Source organism: Amorphotheca resinae (assembly GCF_003019875.1).
Source record: "Amorphotheca resinae ATCC 22711 unplaced genomic scaffold M430scaffold_7, whole genome shotgun sequence".
Taxonomy (NCBI): domain Eukaryota; kingdom Fungi; phylum Ascomycota; class Leotiomycetes; order Helotiales; family Amorphothecaceae; genus Amorphotheca; species Amorphotheca resinae.
This window is the reverse complement of record NW_020194477.1, coordinates 346,662-367,018: the sequence shown is the minus strand read 5'-3', so window position 1 is coordinate 367,018 and position 20,357 is coordinate 346,662. Positions and strand designations below refer to the sequence as shown.

Genomic DNA, 20,357 nt, shown 5'->3' with positions numbered 1-20,357 from the left:
CTAGCCAGCTCAAATTATGGTAAACGCGTATTGGATGGCAGCACTAGTGTTGGTGTCAGCATGAATAACATATATGGACCAGAAACGGATGCGCATACCCAATTGCTAGAGTGGCACTGATTCCAATCAGAGCCCGCGTCTTCACTTTCTCCTTCTTGAGTTCTGATTCTACCTTGGCTTTCTTTGCTGGGGCGGCTTTGTCCGCACTTTCGTCCTTCTCCTCGTCCTCGTCTTCCTCGACTTCTTCTGCCTTTCGCTTCCTAACAACATTACTCGGGCCTGCAGCGTTCGAGCTCTTTGTAGCTTCTGCGACCATCTCCTTCGCTTTAGCAATCATGGCTTGCGTATCCTCTGGCGATGGCGCCTCGGGCAAACCAGCTGGCATCTCAACTTCCACGTGTGTGTGAGTAGTCTCGACGTCACCCTTGACTTCGACATCCGTATCAACAGTGACGCGAGCAACAGCTTCCTCAGCCTTCTCTTCCGTCTTCTCCTCTACCTCCTCTCTCTTCTCTTCTGGCTTCTCCTCCGTCTTCTCTTCTGTCGTCTCTTCGATCTTCTCTACCACCTTCTCAGACGTCTTGAGGTCAACCTCAGAGCCATCAGTGTCAGCAATAGCCTGCTCTAGGTCCTTGGTGGCAGCCTTGGTAGAGGGCTCTACTGAGCCTGCCTTGGTCCTTCGAGGTCGAGTTGCTCCAGCTGTCTTCCTTGGGGATGCCATTTTGCTTGGCGATGCAGATCGGCGTGAGCGACGGGTTGGGGAAGGCGCAGCAAACGTTTCTTGTGGCATGAGGAATTTTGGAGGCGGGGATATCGACTTCGGCGTAGCGTCCTTCGTAGGATTCACCTCAATAGGCGCATGGTCCAGGAGAGCCTGGATCCAGGGGAGGATGCCATACTCTGCAGCGAGCTCGAGCGCATGTTGCGGGGGAATCCATACATTACCAGCCGTCTCGTCCGGGCTTGTCGACTCGAGGCTCTTGATGTACTTGCGTTCCATCTCTTCCTCGGCAACCTCGGCCCATGGGAAAGTTGCCTTGAACATTCCTGTAGCACTGATATATCCATCGCGACTGCGGCGCATGAGGAAATACGACGTAGGCGACGGCTTAAAAATCCCAGACACGATGTTCTTAGGAAGCGGGGCACGCAGGTGCGCGTAGTCGAATGTACCCAAATTCTTTGGCTTCGTAGCACTGGACGTTCCGACTTGACCAGCCTTGGAGGAGAGGTCTGTCTGGCCCAGGCGTCGGCGGGCGACGAGAACCTCATCTATGATTATCAGTGACGTGGAGAAAATTGGCGCGGTGGCGCGTCTTACATGCTGGGATCTCCTCGGTCATCAGAGGATTGACCTTCGCGGGCAGATGGCGATTGGGAGCCATTGTATCTGTGTTCGCAGTCGATGCGGGCGAATAAGGAGACGTGAGAATCGGTGCTGTCGAGGTGGAATGTATGAAGTCCTCGGAAATCAAGGTACTGTGCGGCCCGACGTGCGAACTGTCGTGAGAAAGCATTCGAATCAGCCGTCAACGATCCAGAAGAGTAGCCATAATTTGCGCGTCGCGAGGACACCGAGATGGATGCAGTCGCAGCCGTTGGGGACTCACCTGGGGGTATATTATCGGCGATGCGCTCGAGACAGTAGATGGAGGGAGGGAAAGTTCGACCGGTGGAGAGAGGAACGAGAACGAGACGCGATTTCGTGGTCGCGCAAAACGTTATCGAAAACGATTGGGCTCTGAGCTTCCAGCGGACGCGGCGCCAGGATCAAGTTGAGGCCCCCACCGGGAATGGAGAGCGATAAGATGAATAATACGACTGGAGCGCAGACGAGATGCGGTGCGGTGCGGTGCGATGCGCAGCGATGCGATGCGAATCGAATAATAGTATCCCTTAGTATAGTACAGTTCGGAGAGTCAAGGGTTCCAGGGTTGGGACTTGGGACGGAGGAGGAGGAGGAGGAGGATATTTTGGCAGAGCGAGCGACGACCCACGAGGCTAGAGCAGAAATGCCAGAAAGTAACTTTATCCCGGGGGCTGGGCCGCTTGGAGGAGGTTTTGTGCCACTTGTGCTTATGCACCTGCGAACTTATGCACGCACTTCTGTGCTGGCCCAGTCAGGGAACAATGTGCTGCAGCCCTGGAGTGTATGTATATTTTGATATGAGGATGAGAATGAATAATCATCCATCTGGTTCCTGCGAAGCCAACTAATAAATAACACCTGGCCTTGCCCTTGCGCTTGACCATTATTTGTGCGCTTTGAAAGCAGCAAGCAACCCCTTTCTCCTCACGAACCACCACGTGCAGTCACCCCTGTACTCCCGCTTAACCTTAAGTAACGTCTCTTTTCATTCTGTCAAAGGTTCCTGGGCTACCGGACTAATTATACAACAAACAAGGTGTTGTCTAATCAACCAGACTCAAGCTGGAATTCAGGTCCTTTGGTGGATAATTCTACCCCAAGATCTTGAAGTCTTTGAGCTCATGCTCTTCTTCTAGAAACTATTTATACAACTCTTTTGACGTCAGAAAATCAAGACAGCGTCCATCCATCAACCATACCTTTTGTAGTCCCATCCAGAAAGCCTCCATACATTACAATCAACATAAGCTGGGTCCAACCCTCTCTCTATACAATACAGCTATATGCCCAATTAAGCCAGCAGCTTCAATATGTCACCCATTCTAGTAGTCGTTTCCTTCCCACGCTTGGCCTTTTCCTGGAACGCCTTGCCCACCAACTTCCTCTTCTCAGCTTGGATCTCGAGCACTCGCTCCTCAATACTATCTTCCATGACGAGTCTCCATACTGTACACGGCCTAGTCTGACCAAGTCGATGCACTCGATCGACAGCTTGGTCTTCGATCGCCGGCGCCCACCAGGAATCGGCTAGGATGACAGTGTCCGCTGCAACGAGGTTTAGGCCAACACTGGCCACCGACAAACTGGCAAGGAGAATTCTCGTTTCTGGATCTGATTCCAGCGCGTTCATATTCGCATCTCGAACATGAGCTGGCATCGTTCCATCGATCCGAGCATACTTCATATCCGCCTCAGCAAGTTGACGCTGGATAATATCGAGGAAGCTCGTCCATTGAGAAAAGATCACAACTTTGGATTTCGGGTCGCGACGGCTAGCTTTCAGGATACTCATCAAAGCCTCGGTTTTGCTGCTTTTGGTCTCCACGTCGATCTCTTCATCTACGGTGGCTTTCTCCTCAACTGCTGGATGAACGAGGCAGTCCTTATCAATGAGCTCCGCGCGACACATGGGACATTTGTGTTGCAGTTCAATGGTCCGTTCAATGCATTCTCTGCCGAAGACATGTTTACAGGCCGTTATGACCGGATTATGTAGTTCCTCGAGACAGATGGAGCATTCATCACGACTGTCAATGCTGAGCTGGAGAAGAACTTGGAGGGCTGCTATATTCTCCTTGTTAAGGGCGACGACCTCGTCCTTCTCCAAAATGGCGAGAAGATCTGTGACACGGGAGCCAGTGAGCTTCCAGTGGCAGCACACTTGTCGGAGTCGAAGAAGAACCTCGAGGAGGTGTCGATAACCAGCAAGGCCCTTCGCACCTTCTCCTGCCTGAATGTCCTTGACCATGCCCTTTGCTTCGGATCTGTAGATGGTCAGAAATTGAAATATATAAGTGATAGAGAGAGGACTTGCGTTAAAGCATCATATTTCTCCCGCTCATCCTTGCGGAATGGAATTCTGTGCACAAACTCAGATAGCTCTGGCAATTTCAAGTCGACAAAGCTCATGTCCTTCTTTCGCCTCAAGCAGAAAGTGCGCATGATTGATTGCAGCAGAAGCTCGGCATTCTGGTCGCCTAGTGCCAGGGGTCTCGTAAGAACGGCATTGAAGAGTTCGGCTCGTTCGAGACCACCACTTATCCCCAGAAACTTGACCATTGAATATAAATCTTTGATCGTGTTGACGATTGGAGTGCCTGTAAGTACCCATCGTGATGTAGCCAGGAGATTACACGCTGCCACAGCTGATTTCGTAGAAGCGTTGCGGATGGTGTGCCCTTCGTCGAGAACGATTCTAGCCCAATTCATGGAGAAAAGACCATCTTTCCTGGGGACCTTCGCAGCAGTTGCGGTACCTCGTGGTAAATATTCGGTGCTTAACGTACCGTATGTCGTGATCACGACATCATATTCAGAGAATTGTTCGTGAGTCATCCTCTTCCGGTTGCTGCCATGATATGTCAAGACCTTCAAAGCATTTTCTTTCTTGACGTGTCTCTCGATCTGTTGAGCCCAGTTAGACATTACACTGACAGGAGCCATAATCAAAGTCGTTCCCGGGCCACCTTGCAGGATGACACTGATGACTTGAAGAGTCTTGCCGAGTCCCATATCATCAGCAAGTATGCCTCCTCTAGCCAGCTTCGGTGGAGTCGAGGTGCTGAAGTTGGTAGCGACATTCTGGAATACATTTTGTCGCTGGGCAGATCTTTTCCAGAGTTGAACGACGTCCTTGGATCCTACGGCTGGGAGAGTTGGGTTCTCCTTCTCCAACATCCATTTCAAACCTTGACGCTGATAAGGAAGAAGCGTCGAGACTAAACCCTCAGGCTGATCGGCCATTGGCATTTTGGACAAGGCCTCTTCACCAACCCCCCATGCCTCGACAATCTCCTGCACATCGCGGGGTCTGAAGCGTTCACTATTCTGGACGAAGTCTTGGATAGACAATTCCGGCATAGGCTCCGGTTCTGCCTGACTGCTTGTCTGACTGCCTGATGGTTGCGAGCTCTGGAAGCCCAACTTCTTTCTCGAGGAAGGCTGAATCGGCTTGGTTGGCTTTTTGGGTGTTGCATAACCCTGTTTCTTGAGAGGCAACCTGTCCGCTTTCATCCGAGCTTCAAGCTGAGCTCGAGCAACAGGCTCAGAGGGGCCAAAAACTTTGAGAAGAATTGGGCAGTCGAAGGGACCTTTCTCGCCCGCGAGAACACCTTCAATGACAAGCATTCTAGAATCCTTCGACAACTGTTAGTCGGTATCCGTCAGGGGCGAGATGATACGACTAACGAGGTAGGGTGCCAGCTTGGCCGCTAACTGGCGAGGAAGATGGCCAATCTGAGTGCCCTGAACGTTATTGATTCTGATAGCATTCGAATCGTAGGGGTTCCCTGGCTCTCTCTTGACCATGACTTGCTCTCCAGGAGTCGCGTAGCCATCGTAATATCGGACGCCAACTATCTTCCCATCAATAGCACCAACGCAAGTCCATCCAAAGCCTTCATCTACATCTTGACTGAGATCAATGATATCGTTCTCCTCGTTGTCGATACCCCATGAGTCACGTGAATTGAAGGACTGACTCGATGTGGCTTGGGAGGTTAGAGGCGAGTTGGAATCGTTGACGCGTATCTGCTTGCGCACCGGTGGTGGCGAGCCGCTGGTGAGGTCAATCGACTCAGAGGGGCGTTTCCCGATACGCGGCATGATGGTTAGTTCATGGGATTTTTGTAATCGAAAAGACGCCCAAAGTGGAAGATGGCAGTCGCGTCGAGGACATTTCGAGACACGACACGGCGGACAGGGACTGTTGATCACGTGATGGTTTGGATAATTACTTTGAAGTTTCGATATTTTGCGCCTGTTTACTGCATTCGTCGGATGTTTACATACCTATCTTAAGCTCTCTTGAAACTCATGGCCTTCAGGCTATAGCCAGTTGGACTTACACAGCTTCAACCCCTTCGATATCCTCTGTCTCCGACCCCCTCCCCCCCCCCAACCCAAAAAAGGAAACCAAGCTTAGCACCACTACGGAGTACATCCTAGAAGAAAGCAATCAAATACCCTATTTCTATACTCCCCCTCTATAGAAACAACATCAAGTCCACATACGGATGGATATCTTTAGCCACGATCTGATAAGCCCTTACATGACTTACCTGGCAGGGATTCCTCAAGCATCCCCCCTCGCCTCCCCCATGTCTCAAACATCTGAACCCATCTCCATCGTACCTAGGTCCGGATCCCTGCAGGACCCTGAGCTTTTGAGATCTGCCACAGGATAAGATAGAGATATAGCCTATATACTCCGTAGATGTCTTATGCCTGAGGTATTTGGTGTCTTAAAGTTCTTAAACCAAGCTTGAAGTTTTTCATTGCTTTTAGATTGTACACATAGAGGTAGAGAATATCAAGAACTCCGCGTTAAAAGGTCTGGAATGATCAGTTATCTCGGGCGATATATTTCTGCATTGAATGTCTCGAGCGTCTGAGTCGACTGTTAGTATTTAAAACTTCAAGGCCTGCTAATATCACCATGCTGGTGGCTGCTTTATACCCCGCACCCCACCCCTCCTTTTAAACTCGTAAGCCCCACTAGATCGCAAGACCAGGTACATACTTAGATAGTAAACAACAGCTCTCCTTGGTTGCCGGTGAGATAGGCCTACATCCACAGCCATTGACGTAAGCCAAGTAGCCTGCACCCATTTCCCCAGCAAGTACAAAGTAAGGAGAGGGATATATGTATCCTGTTAAGGAGACAGAGATATGGAATATCAACATGAGAAATGCACATGTGCAAAGGAGTAGCGGTAGGAGAGAGTAAGAAGAGTGAGACGGCGTTCAATAGCTGGAGAAGTTCAGTTAGTAAAACACTGGGCATCGAGTTGACAATAATGGTTTCTCGTGACAAAGGGATGAATACCACCTGCAATTAAACATCTTCCATGGGTCTTAAGGGAATTCAATGGAAGATTATAGGATGGGCAAATTGCACGTCACCTAGCAGTGCATTAACAGCAGTAGCTTGACACGAGAGAAGCTTTATCTCAAATGGAGAACTGCATCAAGAGATCATTTCTTCATGAGCTACCTTGGTACCAGTAGTGTATGATCTGCTAGTTATTGCACCCTGTTTGACATTTCCCAGGGCATAACAAACCCGCACAAGACGCCCCAGCACATCGCTCCTGATCTAACTATCCCCCCGGGTATCTTTGACTGTATCCTAACGCCCATACCGTATGACGCGAAAAAAGTCGAGGAATTCGTAAAGAGAAGATTCGTGTATGCTTTCGTAAAGTGTTGACACAGTGACAGCATGGGAATCATGTCAGCATCTTCGGAGTACCAAAGCCATAGATAGGACGACCGATTCCCTTCAATGCAAAGATGACCTGTGACATGTCAGTTCCACTATCTTTACTAGCGATCATAAGGAAAAGCATACATCATCGACAGTCACTGTCTTGCGATGGCAGTGGTCAGATATGGCAACACAGTTCTTGATAATCTGTTATATTTAGCAAGACAAATTGTTTGTAGAGATAGGGGTTGACAAACGTTTGCCAGATACTCCTTGAGAGCAGAGCGAGTGTCAGAATAGATCGGGGCAGAGATCCGCTTGACCCCACCACGGCGCGCAAGACGACTAGATCTTATATTAATTCCATATACCTCAAGGTAGATTATCCAGGTGCTAGACAGAGAAGAGCACATACCGAATGTCACTACGAGCTAGAACTTTGTAAGCCCAGATGTTAGCTATAAGATCGGGATGTCAAACTTACTGATACCGTCGATAGTCTCTTTGAGCAACTTGCTATAACTTGGTATTAGAGTGAGCCAGAGGAAGGAACAAAGAACAGTTACCGTTGTCTCTTGACTCCAACACCCAAACCCTCCCCGCCTTTACCACGACCAAGAGCGGCGGCTTTGCCTCGACCGGTCGGATAGATCGACTTACCTCCGATGTGAGGACGACGCGCGGAATTCAGGGGAGACACCATCGTGGATGAGGATGGTCAAAGAAATGAATCAACCGGTATTAGTAGGGGGTGCACTGTGGTGTACTCTGGAATGAGTACGATGCGCGAGGTTTGAGTTCAACTTCCTAGAGGATTAAGAAAACGCGTCCGCGCTTGTTATCTACTAGCGTGATTATCAAGGGTCCCTCGCTTCGTTTAAAGAGAGTGCCTGTATAAACAAGGTATGTATCAAATATCAAACACCATTATAATCGACGAAAAGTGAACTGTTTTAATCAAACATATTTAGGATATAGAGGTTGTGCAGTCGTAAAGGAAGAAGAGTTATTATTGATCGGTCTAAGGCATTAAATCAACTTAAGCCATCCAAGCCTCATTAATAATCCGAGGCTCTATTATTAGAGTGCTACGGGCGAAACATAAGCCACGATGCCTATCCAACGAGTGTGATCTCTCCTCTGCTGAACGCCATAATTGTCATAAACCAACGACGAGAATTCCAATCGATTATAATCATGCAGAGATGAAGGTAGCCTCGCTGAAGAGAGTTCCCTGCTCAGTCGTCTCTTCATCGCCAATCTTCACCTTCAACGTGGTTGGGCTTGCATGTGGGGAGTACTGGGCGCTTTATTAGAATATAATAATGTAAAGGGTGATCTTCACGAACCTGGTAGATATAGGGTTTTGTTCCAGCAGCTCCAGCAACGATCTTCTTCACGAAGCCTGGCACTTCGGCCATAACATCGACTCTGTCAAGTCTTTCGTCTAAAGGCCCTTCTAGAACAGCTTCAACAGTTTTGCCGTCTTTTGTTGTACCTGACCACTGAAATTTTATTTCCTCGGGCTCTGGCCAATCATTTTCGGGATCCCCTTTGACCTTGCTATGGGCGGCGGAATTCAAGGATCCAGCACATATGATCTCGTTATCTTTGACAAGACCACCAACATTGACGACAGTTGATCCGTAGGATGGTGGAGTCGTGAATTCCATCATGATGGCAGAGAAATGCGGGCCTTGGTAATCGGCAAAGGTCCATTTTGCGGCAGCATGGTGCGGTTTCATTCCTTGAAGAGCATGGATGAACAATGCCGTCCCCTTGAAGTCTATTGGTCCATCTTCCGTCACAATTGTGCCTTCAACAGTGTTTCTAGGCCAGAAAGCATGTCTCATGGAGCCCCAAGGTGCCTTGGGGTCTGTGCCGAAATACGTTGTTCCATCCTTTCCAACTTGAAAGCCTGGTGCGACTCGAGTGACAGTGACATTGACAATAGATTTCTCGTTGGTCATGGACTTGATCGAGTAAGCTGTGCCATCCTTAGAAAGCTCGACGGCGCAATTCTCAGCGTAGAAGTTCAGCCTGTCTTCGCTGATGTCAACGTCATGGAGTTGGTCAGAGGACCAGAGGTTTGGTTTGTTTTCGCTCTTAGGGTAGAATATTTTCGTGTTAAATTGGCAAGTTGTCCGGAGTCCGCTTTATATCATGTCAGCAGTTGATTGTGCGTGCGCACGTAAGGAACCATACGCAACGTTGCTGTAAATGACCTGCGCGAGGGCAATATGTCCAGTCTCCGCGAAAAGATAGAAGCTCTGTGTTTCCACACATGTCGAGTCCATAGCAGCCCATTTCACATCCTTTGTTGTCAGCTCCGAGTAGGGTGTGGTCTTGGCTTGGACAGCGACAGATTGGATCGCAGATGGCCCATAGATTGGTTCTTGGGTGCCGACCACATTGGCCATCCTGTGTTACAAGACTGTCAGATTTATCAAACCTTCAGGAAGGCGTTTATTTACGTACTGTTGTTTCGCCCAGTTCATCATCTTGAAGGATTGTTCTTGGGGGGGTTGTTCGTGGGTTGTGGAGAGGTAATGTTTGCGAAGAAGGCGAACCCTTAAGTTTTCCCAACGACCCCTCCACCGCGCTTGTTCTCGCTCGCCTCGCGGCCAGCCTACGTCAAAGGCTCCGCAAACACGCGGCTATCGTAACCTGAAGGCGCACGAATCTCTGCTGCTACCATCAAGTTTGATCCGCTTTATAACGAACAATAATCAGCATACTGAAAGTAGGTACCTACCTTTCTCCCGGTTGCTTCATTTACGAGTAAAGGTGTTGAGTGGGTATGACTTTTGTTTAGGATTGTTCTAGTTGTAGAATACTCTGGCAATGACGATAACAAACATTGGTCGTCATTGAAATATAGTTAATTTCTAGAGCCTCTTCAGCCGGCTGTGTGACTACCTCCAGGTTTTTATTCCATCATCAAAAGGTGGCAGTGGTTAATGCAGGGACTATTGAAATGATAGCCCTAACTGGTATCTTGCATTCAAAATTCGCCGTTATACCGAGGTCATCAATCATATTTCTTCTGTATACACACCTGAAAGGGATGTGCAGAAAGCCAGAGAAGAATGGTGGCACAAAGTAAAAGGGAAATTAAAAAAAAGAAAACATGATAGCGACAGCGATAATTGATCTTTCAATCGTGGAGAAGATACGAAGGGAGGTTCCCTTGAGAACAAGAGGGGGATAGCAAGAAAACCTACTCGCTCGTGCTCTAGGGCCATCTTCGATGTTTATATCAAAAAGGTGTAATTTCTGATACCTCTGTACGATCTCTCCATCCTCATCGATCCATATCGACATATTCCTTACCTTCTTTGGGCTCTTTTGACCCGGTTCATGAATGCCAAAGTTAATCGCAATTTTATGCGTTTTGGCCTCCTTTTGCAACCCCGTTACAAAATCGCGCTCCTGGACTAGAGAAATCGTTTCCTCTGGGGAGTGATTGATATAGTCGGAGGCTTCGGGAAGGAAGACGGCCTACGCATTTTCACAGGAATATGTGAAAATCATTCTCGGTAACTTAAAAAGAGGCAAATAACCACCTTCGCACCAGCTTCAGCAGCTTTCTCAGCCAGGATTCGAGCTTGAGCTAGGTTGTGCCTCATACTGGATGTAGAGCACCTCTGTCCGACGGCGATGATTGTTTCTCCGCCCGTTCTGAAGGTTAAGAGTAAAATCTATCAATGGAAGGTTTTGTATCTCGTCCGAGGTTTGAGGTATTATAAATATTTCTATCAGACTCGAGAACAGAGTGCGGGCGGAAGTTTAAAGCTCAAGTAATCTCTTGCTCACAAATCGACTGCGCTCGAGTCAAGTTAAGGGATGACGCTCGCTTACTGTACCTGCCTTTGGTAAGGTAGACGAGAGTTCAGACTTTACATTACAGTATGGCGACTACCGTATCATTATTATGATTTAGATGGATAGAAAACATAAAGGACTTTGTTACTGTCTAAGAACAAGGATATGGATTCTATGGGGAGTTATTGAACTTCTCAGAAACTAGATAGGTAGGGAGGGAACGCGCGTGCAAAAACTGATTCCGAGGTACGTATATCCTCAGGCATCAATAAATTTCTCCAAGGGCCCGAAATCGACTGCGAACGAGCAGAGCAACCTCTTTTGACAAGCCAACTCAACATGTCTAAAGGACGAGCAGCAGCAGATCAAATTGTGAAGTTAATAGTGGGGGCAGGGCAGGCAAGCCCCAGCCCGCCCGTCGGTCCTGCGCTGGGAAGTAAAGGAGTGAAGTCGATGGATTTCTGCAAGGTACTGTCACGCTCATACTACATCGCCAGACCTCTCAATTGGTCTCCCAGTGCTCGCAGGATGTTTGAATATCTTACTCTAACACATATCTCAGGAGTTCAATGCCAGGACAGCCCACATCACCCCCGGGGTCCCCATCCCAGCCCGCGTCACTGTCCGCCCCGACCGATCTTTCCATTTCGAGATCCGCACTCCCACGACCTCCTACCTATTACTGAAAGCTGCGGGCGTCGAATTGGTGAAGGGGAAACTTAAGGGCGCGAACAATCCGGGCAAGGAGACGGTGGGCTGGATTAGTCTGAAGCATGTCTACGAGATTGCGAAGATTAAGCAGTCTGAGTTGAGATTGAGCGGGCTGAGCTTGCAGGGTATCTGCAAGAGTATTATTGCGCAGGCGAAGACGGTGGGGGTGGAGATCAGGCCGTAGGTTGGAGGTGTATAAAAGAGGGCAGAGAGCTGGGCCATATTTCGCTGGAGAGGGGAGTAGTGGAAGGGTGGTCGGAAGACTGCAGAAGGGGGTGGGAAGATGTTATTTCATGCTTGGGCATGTGCCCATCATCAACCCATCATCAACATTGCAACGGCGTTGGGCTAAAGGGTGTATATCAGTGTTGGCTTGGTAGGAGACCAAGGCGAGGCACATTGTATAATAGGAGAGGCTTCAACTGTATCAAAATATTACTATGGCTCTTCCGAACTATTGGAGTTTATTATCTGGCCATGGAAAGGTCTGCACAAAGCGAGTGGAAGATGCCATCATAAGGGCCTAGTACTGATAGCCGAGTCATAAATCGATCCCTTTCCCCAGTTGATGGATATATGCGTGGGCACGGTACTCACAACCTGGGGAACAGCTTGTCTCTATCTATAGGTGAAGTAAGCCTCAAAGATTGCGGCTCTTCCCGCCCTGGTCAAGCCCCCCGACAGGGCAGTTCTCACGTGAACATTCAACAACAAGAAGGCTCAGGAACCAAGGTACTACGGAGTAGTACGGAGTAAGGCCTTCAAGCCTTCAAAGTTCAAGCCATGTGATAATAGTAGGTACGTACCTAGGTACTATAATAGGGTATTTCGGTAGCTACAATGACGCAGGCATCTTGGCACGCGTCACAATGACCAACGAGGGAAAATGATGAGTCGGGAGCGTTGAAAGGGCCAATAGTACTTAAGCAATAGTCGGTACCTTTTGAAAGGCCTCACACTTGAAGCATCTTACTGTACCGCAGTGAGCTGTGGCAAGTACAACGTCCCGGATCCCCCATACCCTCTCGTCCGTGTTTATATCCAGACGACGGGCGTAGGAATACGACGCACGCCGACCAAAGACCAAGGCCTCGACGCGGCGGCCGGCACAATTCCAGTCCGACTTATCCGAGTGGCCGAGCCCAGAGGATGGCCATAGGATGCCCATAAAATGCCCATAAATGCCCAATAAATGCCCAATATGACCCGGGAACCTTAGTGCATGTGCCAGGCCCCCAGCGCCCAGAGCCCAAGTTTGCGTATGTGTGCGCCCCCCATGCGTGTCTCGTCTGCCCCTCTGGTGCCCAGATCTCGGGAGTCGGGTATCCACGCCTGGATGCATCCGAACCACACACATCGGACATTTTACAGCTGAACACGGCGTTTGCTGGAACCCCGACGTTCATCCTCGCCCACGCTTCTGCGTTTTTGGGGCCCTTTTGACTCTGGTTCTGAGCTCTTGCTCTTCTTAGGGACCTTATTTCTTCTTCTACCCGTAGACCTAGACGCGACCCAATCACAGCGCTATTTTCTTTTCTTTTTTTTCTTTTCTTCTTTTTCTTCTTTTTCTTTGCCTCCCGCCCAGCTTACCTCATCGTCATCGCTTCCGCGTCTTCCCAAGCGCCTCTCTCTCCTCGATGCTCGGCTGCTGAGTCGACCTCGCCCCTCGTCGCCCGGCTTTCTCGCTACGACGGGACCGACGTAAAGCTTTATATTCGTTGATACAGAGACGCTCCCCTTGCTCATCCTCGTCCATACCGCCACGGGTCACTGAACTCAAACGCCCTTCTTTTCTTCTGCCAAAACTGAACCCTCCCCCGGTTCTGCTGCAATCCCTCCCCCCCATCCCGTATCTCGCTGCGTGCTTCTCTGCCCCTTCTTTGCTGTTCGCTGCCACCCCCCGTGCCGATCGGCGCAGCTCTTATCTGCCCGCCGTGTCTTGTCCCATCTTTGAGATACCCATGGTCCATACCTGCCTCACCTGCCTCACCTGCCTCACCTCCCTAGCAAAGAGACTTCAGACTTAGCCCCGCCACAACCTCCAAATTCCCATTCCCTCATCGTTCAACCCACAACCTCCTCTCAAGGGGATTTGCCCTGTCCTAGCGTCTTCTCGCAGAGGATAACTTCGGCCGCCTCGCCCATCCTCACCATGTCGCCTCAGAAACCCGATTCCGCAACTGGTCTGCCTGGTATGTGTTCACAGGACCATTCGCCCCGACCCGTACATAAGCCGCATCTGACAAATGGAGACACGCAGACTCAGAACAGAAAACGCCCACACCCAGCATTGCTGGGAAGAAGGAGGAAGGAGGGTCTCCAACTGTACGATTTGCCTCCGTCACCCAGGTGGCAGGGGCCGAACCAGTGCGGGTGAAAAGCCCCGCGGGCTACTTCGATGCTGTGCCTTTGGAGGATCAGATATCCGGGAATGAGGAACAACAACTGAACGAATTGTCGAAGACGCTGCAAGGAACACAGCTCCAAGAACGACGAATGAGTCAGTTTGCATTTGAACCTGTGTCTCTTCCGGCCTCACGAGTACGTTTGTCGCTTTCCTTTCTATATTGTCTAAATCCGGAAAAATTGAAAAAGAGGCGACTGAGCAATTGGTTGAATGCTACGTTGATGGGAACATTCTATCCTCAATGGCAAAATACCTATTCTTTTCCCCATCAATCAGTGCTGGCATGGGTTTCTCTCCCGCAAGTTGCATGGGGGGGATCCCACACTACGCGCTAATCGAAGGGCCTGCCGAATATACCCCACATTCATGTCTCCTTGCACTGAACTACGAGGCTCCTTTCATGGAGCCTCTTCTGTCATAAGCTTCGAAAGATACTAACTAGTCTTGTAGGTTCCTTCATTCGAAGATAGCTCCCGCGAAACCACCCGACAACACACACACACTTCTTCCAGTAGGCCCTCCCCACGCCAGAGTCCTCGAGTACCTTCAATGCACTCACCTCCTATTACCCCCGCGGCGACACGATCCAGGGAAGTCGAGGCACAGATCAAAGGCGCCCCTCTTCAAAAGGTCCCAGCAGACGAAGATCCCACAGCGATTACTCCACAGATCTCCCCACCTAGAACCTCTTCGTCGACTGCGCCCGTAGATGAGTCCCGACCAAGATCGAAAGGAGAGACGTCTAAAACTACAGCCGACTTGAAAGATCACAGGGAGACACGGCCAAAGCATCACCCTACATTTTCGATTGGCCCTGGGATTGCCTCTGCTCCTGTTTCTCGCGATCCAAGTCCGTCTCGTCCAGTCTACAGCAGGCCATTCACGCCAGCAGGGGATGCCAATGACCCCTATGCTGCTCACAAGCGCCCTCCACAGTCGAGGAATCTTGATTCCATTGATCAAAGGTTCAAGTTCACTGCACTAGGTTCCAAACACCGACCCTCACCTAGCGCCTCCTTCGCTACCCTCCCGCGATCATCTCGAAGTACTGCAGATATGAGTACACAAGATAAGAGACATTCGCTCATTTTCGGCGGCCATAAAGATCACCATGCCCATTTGAACAATGACAGTTCATCGACCCTGCATAGCAAGCATGGATCTATGTCAGAATTAAAGCGATTTCTGAAAATCGGGAGTAATAAATCGAAAAGGGCGGCTTCGCCCACACCTTCTTCTAAGTCAGGGACCAAGACTCCCCCTCATCACAAGACCCCACAACAGCTTCCTTTCGATGACAATCACGGGTTGACATCAAAGTATGGAAAGTTTGGAAAGGTTCTGGGAGCAGGAGCTGGCGGTTCCGTACGTTTGATGAAGCGGAGTAGTGATGGAACAACTTTTGCCGTCAAGGAGTTCCGAGCCAGGCATTCCTATGAAACCGAGAAAGAGTATGCGAAGAAAGTAACGGCGGAATTCTGTATTGGGTCTACTCTCCACCACGGCAACATCGTTGAGACGCTGGATATCGTACATGAGAAAGGGAAGTGGTATGAAGTTATGGAATACGCGCCTTTTGACTTGTTCGCAATTGTCATGACCGGAAAGATGTCTCGGGAGGAGATCAGCTGCTCCTTCTTGCAGATCCTCAGCGGTGTCACCTACTTACATAGTATGGGACTCGCTCATCGCGATTTGAAGCTTGATAATGTGGTCGTCAATGAGTATGGGATTATGAAGATCATCGATTTCGGAAGTGCTAGCGTCTTCAAGTATCCTTTTGAAAACGGGATCACGTTAGCAAGTGGTAAGCATGACCCTGCCTTGTTTAAAATAGGTCTTTCTAACTGTCTCCAGGTATCGTTGGATCTGACCCCTATCTTGCTCCAGAGGTCTACGATGAGCGCAAATACGATCCCCAGCCTACCGATGTCTGGTCACTCGCCATCATTTTCTGCTGCATGTCGCTGCGGAGATTCCCCTGGAAGATGCCACGAATGACAGATAATTCTTACAAACTCTTCGCTTCACCCCCAACACCTGGCACGGAGATGAGAAGAATGTCTGATGGCGTGCCCTCTAAATCTCCAACTGCTTCCCCGGCAAACTCCAAACCAACCACACCCATCAGTGAATTCCCTCCATCAACTGTCGCTACCGCCAACAATCGGACCACGGAAGGGGAAAAGAAACCCGAGGTCATTAAAGGACCATGGCGCCTTCTACGACTTCTTCCCAGAGAGAGTAGACACATTATTGGGCGTATGCTGGAGATTGATCCGAAGAAAAGGGCCGTCTTGGCAGAAATTCTGGAGGACCCGTGGGTCTCTGGGACAGTTATTTGTCGACAGGAAGACCATGGCAAAGTTTTCCGCGCTCCCGGTCATACCCATACCCTAGAACCACCAGCACCACAGCCTACAAATGGGAAGTAGATGGGTTCATCTGAATTTTAGACAGGGCGGGGTATAAGGTTGGTGATTGCATTGGCTGGTGGTGTTTTGGGCTTACGGAGTATCCGGGATAACCTTCTAATTGTTCATATTGTTTCGCGCATGCATCTGCGGTTTTGTAGAAACTTTATATTCTACGGTAGACAAGCTACTGTAATTTGTATACTGGAGGTCAAGAATGATCAGAGTTTTGGGAAGCGTGTATCCTCCTGGGCAGACTAGATGAATGGGACTTACGTCTTTCTAATGCAGTACATTTGGTTTTTAGCAGCCTCAATCAATCAAAACGCTGAGATAAAGCAAGTGATCTGTAGGATATCCTCATGCCTGCCTAATCCAGAAGTAGGAAAAGGGGGAATCATGTGACTGTACCCGTTGCGGTATGGTCCGGTGTGGCTTGACCGAAAGCTCGGCAAAAAAAGTGTCGGAATGTCTTCGAAGCTCGATGAACCGCGAATAGAAACATTCACTTAACAAGTACATAAACCCCCTTGCTTTCTCCAATCCGCTCAAAAACACATCCAACCGCTCTACCAAACCACCTCCGGTTCAAATTCCACAAAAGCTTTCAAGATGGTAAGCATTTAGTCCCTTTCTTTCGAGCATCATCTGTTCCGGGTATCATATGGACAAGCATACCACCCCGTCGCCCGAGAGCTCTCCGACAACAATGTACAACACATACTTACAGGAGCACGAAAACAGACTACCGCACTCAAGTCCATCAAGTCCCTCGCCCCTCTCCTCGACCGCGTCCTGGTCCAGCGCATCAAGGCAGAGGCCAGAACCGCGTCTGGTATCTATCTCCCGGAGTCGAGCGTCAAGGAACTCAACGAGGCGAGAGTTTTGGCTGTTGGTCCCGGTGGCCTGGACAAGGATGGAAAGAGAATTACCCCTAGTGTGGCGCCTGGTGACAAGGTTTTGATCCCACAGGTGAGTTGTTCTGCATTATGATGAGTGGGGGATGTTTGGAGAGAGACATAGGTCTCGAGTTGGATGGAGAAAGAACCTTTTGAGACACCTGGGTCCGAGGTACAGTGTCTAACATGTTCATTATAGTACGGTGGATCGCCCGTTAAGGTTGGAGACGAAGAATACTCTCTGTTCAGAGATCACGAGTAAGCTCAACCCTCATATGCCATCAACCTATACGGTCTAACATAATATCCAGTATCCTTGCCAAGATCAACGAATAGATAATGATCAACCCGTTTCACAAGAGGAATAGGGAAAAATGTACTATACCTGTAAAAAAAAATCCAGCATAGCGAATAATGATTGCGGGGAGTGATGGTTGATTTGCATATATGGGGATGAGATTTTGTGTGTCTGCCTTTACATTGGCCAGCTATCTGCTGTACATGAAATGAATCTCCTCTCTGCAGTTCCGAAGATATCTTACTTTCGTTGCCTGGAAATTCGTGATGGATGCTCTTGGTGCTTGGGATCTGGATCCAAGATTTGGGTTGCTCAAGAAGTTCAGAGCTACTCTTACAAACCAGTCCTTCTCCGCTCTGGCTTCCATCTGACCAAAGTTCGGTATAGCCTGGAGGACAGTCAGCAAGATCTTTCGTGTCCATATCTATGGAGTAAATTGTGAGGTTCATGTGTCGCCTCCGGCATGGGACTTGAGGACCAGAAGTCTGTCCTTTAGCTAGAAGAGACCTACTTGTGTATAATATCACTTTAGCGTGGAGGGAATGAAGGTTGTTGATTGCTGAAGTTCATTCACTTTAGCTGAGCAAGAGGTGAATTGTGAGGGTCTTTTTTCCATTCGGCTTGTTTTGTTTATGGATTCATCTGCTTCGGATCACGTTCGTCTTGACAACGCGTCTTCCCATTCACAACAACACAACAACAGAATCGTTCCCTCAAATCTCTTTGAGATCTTAGATCTCATACCTTCTCTTTCTTCGAAAGCCATTAAACTGTCAACGAAATCCCATATCGCACATCCCGAAGGAAGCACGAGAGGACCGCGAAAATGAAGCTATTTGTATTCGCGGTTGCTCTCGCAATCCTTCAAGCCGTTGCCGCGCACACTGTCTTTACGACTCTGTTCATGAACGATGTCGACCAAGGTGATGGCACCTGTGTTCGTATGCCCATGACTCCGTCCAACGCTACATTCCCTGTCAACGATCTTGAGAGCAGCGCCATGGCTTGTGGTATGTTTGAAGAGGACTGGAACCCAAGAGATCTCTCACGCATACTAAATACTTCACAGGATATGATGGTACTGCTGGCGTCCCCCGCGTTTGCTCTGCCAATCGAGCATCTCAATTGACCTTTCAGTTTCGAGAGTATGCTGATAACTCTTACCCCGGAGCGCTTGACCCTTCTCACAAAGGCCCTTGCGCCGTCTACATGAAGTCTGTCCAGTCAGCAATCGACGACCCGGCTGTTGGAGCTGGCTGGTTCAAGATCTGGGACGAGGGCTACGATTCAAAGTCTTCCAAGTGGTGCACTGAGAAGCTCATCGCCAACGACGGTTACCTCTCGGTCGATATCCCTGATGACTTGGCTGGTGGATACTATCTCGTTCGACCGGAACTACTTGCTCTTCACCAGGCCGACAAGACGCCCCCGAATCCGCAGTTCTATGTTGGGTGTGCCCAGATCTTCCTCAACTCGACAGGAGCCGCGCACCCGGCCCAGACGGTCAGCATTCCCGGATATGTCAATATCAACGACCCGTCGGTTCTCTTCAATATCTACACCCCGAAATGGCCATATCCAATGCCCGGTCCAACACCATATGTTGGTGGCTCCTCGCCCGCAATCAAGATCAAAGCTGCGCTGCGACCCCAAACTCAATCCGAAGGTCTTCTCCCAGGTAATGCCATCTTGACGAATGCCAACTGGTGGGGCGTTGAATTAGACCCTTACACAACCGCAACCGGTTGCTGGAACGTACGTAATGCCATTCCATCCCCTCTCCCATCCCTTCCCCGCCGGTATTGACAAAGTCCACAGGCAAGCGCAGCATGTTACGCGCAATGCAAGACCTGCTATGACACGGCACCACCCACCGGCTCTCAAAACTGCCGCATCTGGGAAGCCAAATGTGACGGGATCCAAAACGCCTGCAGCGCTGGTAACCTCACCGGCCCGCCTCTCACACGCACGGAGCTCGTCCTTCCCCTGCCCACCATCATCTACAGCACCGAACACACCACGCTCCCGGAGCCCGAGCCTACTCACCTCACTACCGGCACCGTGTCCGATAACCCCGCTACCTCCTTTTCTCAGATCATCGTATCCATGCCCACCACCACCACCTCCTCCGCTAAGCTACCCATGCCAACGCAAATGTCGCGAGATGGAAAGTGTGGACTGCTGGCTGAGGGCACTTGGACTTGTCTGGGAAGCTTCTTCGGTGATTGCTGCTCTGCTCATGGCTGGTGTGGCCTCAACGATCTCTATTGTGGTATGGGCTGCCAGTCTCGATTTGGAAGCTGTGCAAATGTGATCCCGAGCCACAAGTTGAAGCATCGACATCAACATAGGCACGGACATCTGCATCATCACCAGCTGTGAGGAGGATTTTGCTTTTGTGGTTTGTGCATGGAGATACCCTGCCTTCGTGGCGCTTCTTTCCTTTTTCTTTTCTTTTCGGTTGGTGCGGACTGGAAGATACCCGGGTTTGTTACCTACTTTGCATTATGATGGGCTGATGTTGAATTTGGAGGGCTGGGCTTTATGTGATCAGCCTCTTTTTCACATGTACTCCAAAAGTCACATGGTGCGGAAAGAGGTTCTTCAGTGGTGAACGGTCCTGATACGTAGGTAGCTCTTTGATCAATGGAATTAAAAGATTCTATTTCCCCAATATTACCCAGCTAGCAGGAATCACCATGTCTCGTCCCCTACAAAGGATAAGAC

At 49.6% G+C, this 20,357-nt stretch overlaps 9 protein-coding genes across 9 annotated transcripts; 4 read left to right on the top strand and 5 right to left on the bottom strand.

Moving 5' to 3' along the window:
* Positions 1-9: 9 nt before the first annotated feature.
* Positions 10-1,385, bottom strand: M430DRAFT_19582 (hypothetical protein; the record flags this gene model as incomplete). The annotated part of the gene is made up of 3 exons (XM_024864108.1): positions 10-43; positions 99-1,272; positions 1,322-1,385. The coding sequence occupies 3 exons, from the start codon at positions 1,383-1,385 to the stop codon at positions 10-12; spliced, it is 1,272 nt and encodes a 423-aa protein (XP_024720110.1).
* A 1,038-nt stretch (positions 1,386-2,423) lies between these two features.
* Positions 2,424-5,430, bottom strand: M430DRAFT_35330 (hypothetical protein). The gene is made up of 2 exons (XM_024866721.1): positions 3,684-5,430; positions 2,424-3,633 (listed from the first exon to the last, which is right to left on the bottom strand). Exons 1-2 carry the CDS (start codon positions 4,994-4,996, stop codon positions 2,661-2,663), a joined length of 2,286 nt encoding a protein of 761 aa, XP_024720109.1. The 5' UTR covers positions 4,997-5,430; the 3' UTR covers positions 2,424-2,660.
* Positions 5,431-6,831: 1,401 nt separating this feature from the next.
* On the bottom strand, positions 6,832-7,875 carry M430DRAFT_35329 (hypothetical protein). Its single transcript, XM_024866720.1, has 6 exons — positions 7,643-7,875; positions 7,561-7,592; positions 7,492-7,507; positions 7,334-7,421; positions 7,221-7,283; positions 6,832-7,167 (listed from the first exon to the last, which is right to left on the bottom strand). The coding sequence occupies exons 1-6, from the start codon at positions 7,777-7,779 to the stop codon at positions 7,099-7,101; spliced, it is 405 nt and encodes a 134-aa protein (XP_024720108.1). The 5' UTR covers positions 7,780-7,875; the 3' UTR covers positions 6,832-7,098.
* Positions 7,876-8,117: 242 nt separating this feature from the next.
* On the bottom strand, positions 8,118-9,577 carry M430DRAFT_122066 (hypothetical protein; the record flags this gene model as incomplete). The annotated part of the gene is made up of 4 exons (XM_024861830.1): positions 8,118-8,376; positions 8,426-9,179; positions 9,282-9,497; positions 9,555-9,577. The coding sequence occupies 4 exons, from the start codon at positions 9,575-9,577 to the stop codon at positions 8,272-8,274; spliced, it is 1,098 nt and encodes a 365-aa protein (XP_024720107.1). The 3' UTR covers positions 8,118-8,271.
* A 439-nt stretch (positions 9,578-10,016) lies between these two features.
* M430DRAFT_28366 (hypothetical protein) lies at positions 10,017-10,705 on the bottom strand (the record flags this gene model as incomplete). Its single annotated transcript, XM_024865778.1, has 3 exons — positions 10,017-10,045; positions 10,301-10,577; positions 10,643-10,705. The coding sequence occupies 3 exons, from the start codon at positions 10,703-10,705 to the stop codon at positions 10,017-10,019; spliced, it is 369 nt and encodes a 122-aa protein (XP_024720106.1).
* A 535-nt stretch (positions 10,706-11,240) lies between these two features.
* M430DRAFT_103091 (hypothetical protein) lies at positions 11,241-11,796 on the top strand (the record flags this gene model as incomplete). The annotated part of the gene is made up of 2 exons (XM_024860843.1): positions 11,241-11,369; positions 11,464-11,796. The coding sequence occupies 2 exons, from the start codon at positions 11,241-11,243 to the stop codon at positions 11,794-11,796; spliced, it is 462 nt and encodes a 153-aa protein (XP_024720105.1).
* Positions 11,797-13,764: 1,968 nt separating this feature from the next.
* Positions 13,765-16,454, top strand: M430DRAFT_50977 (hypothetical protein; the record flags this gene model as incomplete). The annotated part of the gene is made up of 4 exons (XM_024868179.1): positions 13,765-13,804; positions 13,873-14,153; positions 14,470-15,826; positions 15,877-16,454. 4 exons carry the CDS (start codon positions 13,765-13,767, stop codon positions 16,452-16,454), a joined length of 2,256 nt encoding a protein of 751 aa, XP_024720104.1.
* A 477-nt stretch (positions 16,455-16,931) lies between these two features.
* M430DRAFT_122056 (hypothetical protein) lies at positions 16,932-17,677 on the top strand. The gene is made up of 4 exons (XM_024861829.1): positions 16,932-17,048; positions 17,178-17,405; positions 17,532-17,590; positions 17,644-17,677. Exons 1-4 carry the CDS (start codon positions 17,046-17,048, stop codon positions 17,666-17,668), a joined length of 315 nt encoding a protein of 104 aa, XP_024720103.1. The 5' UTR covers positions 16,932-17,045; the 3' UTR covers positions 17,669-17,677.
* A 779-nt stretch (positions 17,678-18,456) lies between these two features.
* Positions 18,457-20,012, top strand: M430DRAFT_140774 (carbohydrate-binding module family 18 protein; the record flags this gene model as incomplete). Its single annotated transcript, XM_024862681.1, has 3 exons — positions 18,457-18,640; positions 18,700-19,385; positions 19,449-20,012. 3 exons carry the CDS (start codon positions 18,457-18,459, stop codon positions 20,010-20,012), a joined length of 1,434 nt encoding a protein of 477 aa, XP_024720102.1.
* Between the last annotated feature and the right edge of the window lie 345 nt (positions 20,013-20,357).